General features: G+C 45.3%; 1 protein-coding gene across 1 annotated transcript; it reads left to right on the plus strand.

Moving 5' to 3' along the window:
• Positions 1–6,688: 6,688 nt before the first annotated feature.
• On the plus strand, positions 6,689–8,932 carry rh50 (Rh50-like protein). The gene has a single exon (XM_038803286.1). The coding sequence runs from the start codon at positions 6,797–6,799 to the stop codon at positions 8,225–8,227; it is 1,431 nt and encodes a 476-aa protein (XP_038659214.1). The 5' UTR covers positions 6,689–6,796; the 3' UTR covers positions 8,228–8,932.
• The last annotated feature ends 1,688 nt before the right edge of the window (positions 8,933–10,620 follow it).

Here is a 10,620-nt window from a genome sequence, read left to right on the forward strand (position 1 = left end):
TACATGGATGTTAACACTTTCTTACACTGATATTGCAGTTTGATTTTGCTTTGTGAGTGTCCACTCCACCAGAATTTAAAACTGGATTCTAATAACACTGAAAATAACTCACGCCAGGGCAGCATGGTGGCACACTGCTTAGCACTACTGCATCACGGCACTGAGGTCCCAGGTTCTGGGTCACTGTCCGTGTGGAGTTTGCACATTCTCCTCATGTTTGCGTGGGTTTCACCCCTACAACCCAAATATGTGCGGGATTGGCCACACTAAATTGCCCCTTAATTGGAAAAAAGGAATTAGGTAGTGTAAATTTATTTTTTTAAATATGTTTTTGATGTTGTCATCAACACGTTATTTTAAATATCACTTTTCATTCACTATCATGGACATCATGGGCGGGATTCTGCCGTAATCCACGGGGCGGGCAACCCCGGCGGGATGGAGTGGCGTGAACCACTCCGACATCGGGCTGCCCCAAAAGGTGCGGAATCCTCCGCACCTTCAGGGGCGAGGCCTGCCCCAGAATGGTTTGCGCCCCGCCAGCCGGCAGGAAAGGGGCTAGGCGCCACGTCAACCGATGCCGAAGGGCCTCTGCCGGCTGTGCGAGTTGGCGCATGTGTGGGAGCGCCAGCGTGTGCTGGCGCCATCCCCACGCATGCGCAGAGGGCTTTGTTTCCGCACCAGGAATGGCAGACTGCTACAGCAGCCGGTACGGAACAATAGAGTGCCCCCACGGCACAGGCCCGTCGGCGGATCGGTGGTCCCCGATCGCGGGCCAGGCCACCGTGGGGGCACCTCCCAGGGTCAGATTCCCCCCACGCCCCCCCAAGAACCCCAGAGGCCGCCCGTGCCGCCAGGTCCCACCAGTGAGGGACCTATTCCAATTTACGCTGGCGAGACTGGCAGAAAACGGGCGGGACTTCGGCCCATTGCGGGCCGGAGAATTCAGGCAGCCCCGGGGCCCATTGAGTCGCGCCGGTTCCCGCCATTCTCCGAGGCGGGCAGCGCGATTCACGCCGGGCCGATTTTTGGGGGGCCGGAGAATTTGGAGGACGGTGGGGGCGGGATTCACGACGACCCCCAGCGATTCTCCGACCTGGCGGGGGGTCAGAGAATCCCGCCCCTTGTATTATTAACCAAAAGGTATAAATTTAGTAGTAAATGCTGCTTGTTCCCATTAATCAAATAATCAGGTATATGTCTGGAAAGTATGATACATCCAGATTACAATTTCCACTTATTTAAAAGTCAAGACAGGTGTCTTCACTATGACCGGTGCAATCATTTAAATAAAAACGGAAAAAGCTGGAACTAAACACCATCTGTAAGGCTTTGGAATTTGAAGGTAGAATCTTGCCAGATATACTATTTACACAAGCTACAAAACTGCATCAAATACATCAAGCTCAATAAAACGGTGTTCATTTAACTTTTCCATTACAAGTGAACAAGACTTGCGCAACTGATATACTCCTTACTGTTGTGGGCTGGTTTAGTTCAATTGGCTGGACAGTTGGTTCATGTTGCACAGTGAGATCAACAGCATCGGCTCAATTCCTGTACTGGCTGAGGTTATTCATGAAGGCCTTGCCTTCTCAACTTTGCCCCTTGCCTAAGGTGTGGTGGCCTTCAGATTAAAACACCACCAGTCAGCTCTCCCCCTCTAAGGGGTAAGCCGCCTATGGTCATCTAGGACTATGGGGATTTTGCTTTTACATTTTACTGTATTTCTGGAAAATGAATACAAAGTGAGTAATTGATTATTCACTTAACTTGCAAATACCTAATTAAATGTATTTGTTATTTTTTTAAATTTAGATTACCCAATTCATTTTTTCCAATTAAAGGGCAATGTAGCATTGCCAACCCACCTACCCTTCACATCGTTGGGTTGTGAGGCCGAAACCCATGCAAACACAGGGAGAATGTGCAAACTCCACACAGACAATGACGAGAGCTGATTTGATATTTTATATTGTTTGCCCTTGAATCTAACCATGTACTTTAAATAGGAAACTATAGCCACCCCAACTTTCTACGGCAATAGGTCTTAGCATGTAGCGCTGGGTTATTGCTTTCTTAAATACAAATCTGAAATATATTGTATCATTTTAACTTGTTGGATTTCTTTAATGTTTACTCAATTAACTTAACAACGACTAGAAGAAAACTACTAAAATATGGATACACAAGAGCACCAGCAGTAACTTCAGTATGTCCCAGAATGCTGCAATTACCTTCAATGTTCATGGATTCTTTTTGTTTCTGTTGATCCAGAAGTCGCTGCCTTGCTGGCATTTGACGCTGTTTCTGTTATCAGCCATGAAGCTTTCCATTTCAACAATTGAATTCCTAGTCAATGTTTAATCATCTAAACCATCTGAAAATGTCCATTGAACCAAAGCAGTCTTTGGTCTCAAAGGTCATTATTGTTCAATGATGAAAAAGAAAATGACTAGTTGGCAAGTTACTTTACGAACTGCAAGCCCAAATAGATCTATTGACAGAGTAGATGTTTCCAAACAAGCTATATGTGAGTTAAGACAGATAACGATTCCATGATTATACAGTGAAGGTAATTTAGGATAATTCTTACTCTTCCAAATGACCTGTAAATTCACACAATCTACAGAGATTCGCTATCTTTGAACTCACTTCAAAATCAAAAGCATATGACATGTATGTAATCTGTTAAATTTGACAACAACAGCATATGCAGTGATGCCATGATCTACTGATTCTTAAATGTAGATGTATAAATAAATGTATATGAAAGTTTGCATTAATTCTGCACCAAATGGATACAATCAATACAACGGCAACACCTTGCATTTATATAATGCCTTTAACACAGTAAAGTGGTGCAGGGTGCTTCACAGGAGTTTAATCAGACAAAAGGGAAGTTCACACCAGAAGGGAAGGCAGTTTTAGGAGAGGTGAAGAGGTCGGCTTTATGGGAATTTCTTCATAGAAGGAAAGGTGGAGAGGTTAGGGAGGGAATTCCAGAAGTTGGGGCATCACAGGTTGAAGGAAAGGCAGCCAGTAGTGAGACAAAGGATGTGGGGGTTGCACAAGAAGCCAGTTTGAAGGAACAGAGTTCTCGGAGAGCAAAAGGCAGTATTTTCTTTGAAATGCAGTTATTATATGGGGACTGTTTTTGCAATGGGCAGTCCCTTTGAATGAAGTGCACAGCCATGCACACCCATAACATATCATGGAACAAGACCTGCATTGTACCCTCCAGGCTGCTGTATGGCTGTACACATGTACAGCTTAGCAGGGACATTGGTTGAAGGAGGCTGCAGAGATAGGGAGAGATGAGTCTCGGGACCAATCTGAACTCAGGTTTGTGGATTTTAAAATCAAGCTATTCGTCAACCAGGAACCAACGTAAGTCAGCAGGAACAAGAATGTTGGATGAATGGGATTTGATAAATGCTATTATATGGGTTGCAAAGTTTTGGATGAGCTTCAATTTGTGGAGGATGATAAGGGGAAGACTACCAGGGCAACACTGGAATATTTGATTTTGAAGATAACAGGACTTTGAATGGATTGAGGCAAGGATGGGGACATGATATTGCAGAGGTAATCAGTCTTTGTGATGGAGAGGATATAATTTAGAGGCTTATCTCCAGGTCAAATATTAAGATGAGCAGTTTGGTTCAACATGAGACATTGACCAAGGAAGGGATGAAATACAGACTACAGATCCCTATTTTGTCCCTCTTGTGGCATATTTACAATAAATAAGGGAATACCACCACAAGACCCTTGTAAACTTTATTGTCAATTCTATTGAAGTTGAAGGAAACTATGGAGAATGAAAATTCCTTCACAATCTCAGAACCATGCACAATAGGTTCATCATCAATAATGTCTGAGCCTTACAATAATATAATAATCCCTCATCTGCACTAGATAATAGATCTTGGAGCACATTAAGCTGTTACAAAAATCCTTTGCTCCCTTGGTTTAGGAAAGGAGTAACAACTAGGTTCTTCAATATTGATCACTATCATATGAGTGCTGCTGGAATTAATATTCGGCCCATCGAGTCTGCACCGACCCATACCTAGGATCAGGTCCCACCCTATCCCCTTAACCCACCAACCCCACCTCACCTAATCTTTTGGACACTAAAGGGCAATTGATCATGGCCAATCCCCCTAACTTGTACATCCTTGAACTGTGAGAGGAAACCAGAGCACCGGAAGAAACCCACACAGACAGTGGGAAGAAAGTGCAAACTCCACACAGTCAGTATTAAACCCATGACCCTGGAGCTGTGAGGCAGCAGTGCTATCCACTGTGCCACCATGCCACCCCATTAACCTCATTGCTGTTTGTCAGGTAGCTGAAGGATCAATCAATCACCAACAGTAAAATAATAAAGTTGTATTTATATAACACCTCAGACAATTAAAAGGCCCTTCAAAATTGATTAATTATTTTAGAAGTGCGCTCACTTTTCTGCAGCCAAATGAAATGGCCAGTTTGTGCACAGAAGGGTCTCATCTCTCTAAGCAGCAGCGTCTCCTGCAATCCAACATTTTGTCAGCACTGCACTACACATCATCTTGGTTTATCTGTTTATGGCCTGGAATTAATCTTGAACCCACATCTGTCCAACTCATCAGCAAGACTGCCACCAACTAAGCCAAACTGAATTTCACCAAGAGCAGGAAGATTGGGGGGGGGGGGGGGGGGGGGGGGGGGACTGATCTTAAACCCGGAGAGGATTTTAAATTCAAGATTTGGAGGACAGAAGCCAATGCAAGTTAACAACAGTGGATGTAATCAGCAAATTAGTTCAAGATGCAGGTGACTGACTTCTGGATCCATTGAAATTTGTGGAAGATGGAGATCATGAGGAGAAATGTTGTCTGGAGCTGATGCAAGTCATGAATGTTGACAGCACTTGGGATTAAGGTAAAGGTGGAGGTGTGTGATGTTGAAAAGCTGCAAAATAGTTTTGATGCTTTTGGCTGTAAAATATAATTTTCCAAATATTTGTTCCTGGTTTTACCTACCAGGGACAATCCATTAAAGTTAATACTTGTAAAACTATAACCATGCCTGATATATACTCATGTCCTACAGAAGTGTGCAATTGGAAAATTAGCCTTGTGTGCTTTGTAACTGATATCTAAGTCAGCTTTTAATAGTCTGTCTCTCCTGAGAGAGCATCTAGGAAGAGGGATAAAGTGGCAGGGAAGTGGCAGTGGCAGTATTTTGGATTGGGACTGAAATTCATAGTTACAGAATTCCTGCTGAAGGAATTTATGTCTCAATTCTGTCTTAATGTCCAACATACAGACTACCAGGACAGAAAATATGGGATCTAGAAAAGTGAAGGAGTGAGAGAGCTCAATTTTGTCAATATCCTGTACACCTATAGAAACTGACCTTTCAAATGAATTGCAGAACAGTATGGAATAGATGAGGAGGAGTGGGTGAGACTGGGATGGAGAACTCTGAAGGCGATCATGGTAGAGAATAAGTCTTTGCGAAAAGCAAATTACTGCGGATGCTGGAATCTGAAACAAACAGAAAATGCTGGACAATCTCAGCAGGTCTGACAGCTTATGTGGAGAGAGAAGGGAGCTAACGTTTCGAGTCTGGATGACTGTGTCAAATAAGTCTTTGCTGCCGTGCCCGAATAAACAGACGATTTACACCAAGAACAAAAGGGTTAGCTTTGTGAAACCCCGGGGCTGTGAAACGGCAGACATGACTACTTCAGAGAATGCAAATCTCGGGAATGGTGGTTATGAGTTTACTAATAGCAGCACCTAGCTATGTGGCCCCGGGCTAAAAAAAAAAATCAAGTAATGTCAAAACCACAGCAGTCAGTGTTGGGAACACATGTAGGACCAGTGTTTAGGTTAGTGATCAAAATAAAAAGGCAATATTTAGTCGAAACAGATTAAATGCACGTGTTTGCTCAGTGCCAATAGTAAGCTCTCTTTACTTAAGATACTCAGCGGGTTGACTTTGTACTCACACTGATCTCCGCTGCACTGGTGAATGAAGTTGGCAAAACTGCTGGGACAGCAAGATTCCTGAAACTTGTTGCTGTTGCAAATCTTGCCCCGTTACAAAGCCTAATAAGCATTCCTCCCAGTCAGCTGCTATTTCTCCAAACTTTTGTTCCAAATAATCAGCGGGCGGCACATTGCGGACACTTCGGACTTTACTATAGTCAACTTTAGGTGTCACATGGTACCCTGCACTTCGACTCATCCCGGTGCTCAAGTCCCATTGACTAAACTGATCCCTGGTGGAGTGGGCACGAATGGGCTCGGAGAAACTGCTCAGCGATTGCACACTCGGAGGGGACCAGCACTAGCTGGGCTGGGCTGCCTTTGGAAAACGGTCGGGAGGGAGGTATATAACCGAATGGTGTCATTGGTTTGGTGTGAATTACAGTGCCTTTAATAACAAAGGGCTATTGCACAGGACACAACTGGAGGTTTGGTGTTCGATCCCCCCCCCCCCCCCCCCCCCCTTTAGAAAGTAACTTCCAAAGGAGCTGAACCGAATTATTGCAAATAATTGATTCTCTCGGCTCCTTACCGAATAGAAGATAAGCGGGTTGCAATGAGTGCTGAAAGTTGGAGTCACGTGCTGCGTTGCCGATATAAAAGTGCTGTTCCAGGTGCCCTGTCCAGCCAGTCAGCGCTAGGAGCGGAAAACCAAGCCGGACTGGTGCAGCGAGTCCAGTGCAGAGCAGCTACGCCGCTGCACACTCCGCGGGGTCCTCACACAGGAAGCTCAGGGTTGGGAGGGGGAGATGTCCGCTATCCGCTGCCGGCTGCCTTTCCTCGTCATCTTCCTGGAGGGGATTTTACTGGTGCTGATCGCGCTCTTTGTGACTTACGACGAGCACTCGGATGCTGCAGCGCACAGCAACCAGACGGACCACAAGCACAACCAGCTCTATGCAATCTTCCCGGTCTTCCAGGACGTGCAGGTGATGATCTTCGTGGGCTTTGGGCTCCTCATGGGCTTCCTCAAGAAGTACGGTTACGGGGGCATCGCCTTCAACTTTATGATCGCCGTGTTCTCCGTGCAGTGGGCTCTGCTGGTGCAGGGCTGGTTCTACCACTTCCACCACGGCAGGATCCACATCGGCGTTTACAACCTGCTCACCGCCGAGACAGCTTGTGCCACCGTGATGATCTCCTTCGGAGCCGTGCTGGGGAAGACGAGCCCAGTGCAGATCCTTATCCTGTCCCTGCTGGAAGTGCCCATATTCACTGCCACCGAGTGGATTATCATGGAGCTGCTCAAAATCAAGGACGTCGGGGGGTCCATCACCATCCACCTATTTGCTTGTTACTTTGGGCTGAGTGTGACCACGGTGCTGTACAGACCGGGGCTGAAAGGCGGGCACAAGGACGAGGGGGCTGACTACAACTCGGACAAGCTGGCCATGCTCGGCACCTTGTTGCTCTGGGTCTTCTGGCCAAGTTTCAACTCCGTCTTCGCCTCGACTGGCCACGGCCAGCACCGGGCTGTGCTCCACACCTATATCGGCCTCAGCTCCTGCACCCTCACCACGTTCGCCGTGTCCAGCCTGCTGGACAAGCGGGGCAAGATCAACATCGCCCACATCCAGAACGCTGCCCTGGCCGGCGGCGTGGCGGTGGGCTCGGCTGCGGACATGATGGTCACCCCGGCCGGGGCATTCACCTTGGGCTGCATCGCCTCGGTGCTCTGCACGGTGGGATTTAAATACTTGACTCCCTTCCTGGCTAAAAAACTGAAGATCCAAGACGTGTGCGGCATCAATAACCTGCACGGGATTCCCGGCTTTGTGGGGGCAATCGCCGGCATAGCCACCATTCTATTGACAGCCGATGAGAGCTATGGCCACGGCTTGTATGACACCTTCCCCGAGAGGGCCCCCAAGGAAGGGGATGGCAGGTTGGCCGAATTGGCTCGGGTGCTGCCGCAGCTGAAGCCTGGAGGGGGTCGCAGTGCCTGGGACCAGGCTCAGTACCAGGCAGCAGCTATCGGGGTGTGCCTGGGCATCGCTGTCTTAGGCGGGACAGTCACTGGCTTCATACTAAAACTCCCCTTTCTGGCACAACCCAAGGACGAGTATTGTTTCAATGACGACCCTTACTTTGAAGTGCCCGAGGTGGAAGAGAAGGAAGAGTTTGAATTTACCAATAAAAACAACGCGAACAATAACCAGCGACTCAAACTTCCGGTTTGATTTCTAAACTTCATTTTTAAAAAAATTTGTTCTTGGAATTCCGCACCGTCGTGTCTTACACCAGTTTTCAGGACGTGCCTGCAAAATAGAAAAGACACCTTGTGGTTAGCATACTTGATGCTAATTTGTCCAATACTTTACCAGATGTACTTATTAAAGAGAAGCCTTTAACCTAAGTTGAGTTGAAAATTACTGTTTCAGCGAACGCACAACGCCCCATAAACCTCCAAAATCAGGATGTGCCCACTCCTCCAAAACCAAAAAAAAATCATTCACAGATCCTGCATATTCTATGAGCTTTGCAAATAACACATTTACTCGGAATGTGAATCAGAACATATTTCTCACACTTGTTTAAAAAATGATTACTGTATTTTTCCTCCTACAACATTCGGCGAATGAGACACAAATGTACAAGTCTGGGGTACCTGCCTTTTGACACACAGTGACATGCTAATCATTAATGTCAGTTTCTTGTCTGCCAGCCAGGTCAAGTCTGCACAGATGAGCCATTCAGCCAGTACTTGTGTAAGAGTGAGTTTCTATTTTTCCTTTTTATAAGTCAGTAACCGATTGCTCTTAAACTGCACACTAGAAGAATTTAATGAAGAATTTTTAGACAAGGTAAAATTTAAAGAAATTAATTTACTCTGGTTAAGGTTATGGATAGTTTTAAGAAATTCAAATAAAGTTGTTCAAACACAATGATCAAGAGTGTTCAGTAATTTCCTGCGGTGTAATGTTTCCAGCAACCTTTTTCTTCCCGACTTTTATTCATTCTGTTTCAAATTTCTCCCCCCCCCCAAATCTATCTTTGCATGTGTTTCCCGCCCCCCACTTTCCCCCCTCTTCCTCTCCCAATGGGTGAAGTTTCATAGGATCCTCCAGAAGTTTCACAACTAAACCATTCTTAATGTGGAAGCTGAAATCATGAAACTTGACAGGTTGTTTAATAGTACGGGGAGGGGGGCTCCCATTCACGTCAGATCCTGTCATCATCTTGAAGTGAAACCATGCAGTTCATTAAACACTCAGCCTACACCGTTTCTGCACCCCTTCACCACCAGCTCCCACCCCTCACCCATCAAATACATTTTCTGGCAGGAGACACTGAATAGATAAGCTGCAGCAACTCTGCCCTATTTTCTTTCTTAGCCAATGGACACTGAGGCCAGGTATAAAACCCCAGTGACACCCCAGCTGATTACAGCAAACACAGCATAAACTGGAATCGAAAATTGTGTCTTTTAATCTTTACAAATCAGGTTTACATTGCATTTGCTGAGAGCAAACATTCAGTGTATTTCAATCTCTTTTTCATCGCCCCCTGTTCACCTTTAAGTCCTGAAGCTTCTACTTACAGCCCCTTATTTTTGTGACCTTTACTTGCTCTCTGAAGGTCACCAACAATTGCAGCAAAACAAGTCTAAAGTATAGGTCAGTTCATTTGCCTACTGATTATGGCTGACCTTTCATTCTTTCCGTCTTCTATTTCTTCAGTTAATGCTGTTTTCCTTCACTGGAGCAATTCTTCTTTGGTCCGCTTCACTGACTTAATTCAAGTCCGTTTCCTTCTTTAACTTTGATCTTTCCTACCTTCTCAATACTTCATTATTTGATTACAACTATTTACTTTATTATAAGTACTGATCTTTCTTGACATACTCTCCTTTAGCTTCTGCCTGCCTCCCCATCATTCCAATCTCTATATTTCCCTTGCTTTGTTCTTCGATTTTAAGGATGAATTTTTAAGAATTTTAAGGAATTCTGAAGCCTTCAAATTTTCAGTAGTGAGCACTTATCTTTGTCTTAACTTTTCCTTTTCAGGTATGGATTTTTAGATTACAGTTTACACTTTTGTACTAGTTATGTTATTCTCCTACACCACCATGCTCACTTTATCTGCTTCTCTTGCATTTCCCTCTCACAAAGGCAATGCTCACACGGAAGTACAGAAAGTGGCCCTCCTCTTCCTTGTCAACTTAATCACGTTTTATATGGTTGATGAGAGTGTTGATCAGCTATTCACAGAATCACACCCGAGCTCAGTCATGTCCTTTTGAATCATCTATACTCACAAGGTTTCCTGCAGGAACCATTCAGTAGCAACAGGAGCAGGAGCTTGGGCAAATTCTTCACCTTCTTCATGAAGGAACACTGCATCTAACTGCAGCACTCCCACCTCTGCCCCAGCTGAGAACAGTTCACATAACAAAGTCAGGAATTGAAACAGAGACTTTTCTGTTCCATATGGATCACACCAAATGGTATAAGTGTGCCAGAGAGAGTTAGATATTACAGCACTGTAGGAGGCCATCCATTCCATGTGACCATGCCTATATTTGAAGCAGTGCCAGCTTCACATTGGAACTATTTAATCCCATTTCCTTTCT

Source organism: Scyliorhinus canicula, chromosome 7 (genome assembly GCF_902713615.1).
Source record: "Scyliorhinus canicula chromosome 7, sScyCan1.1, whole genome shotgun sequence".
NCBI lineage: Eukaryota > Metazoa > Chordata > Chondrichthyes > Carcharhiniformes > Scyliorhinidae > Scyliorhinus > Scyliorhinus canicula.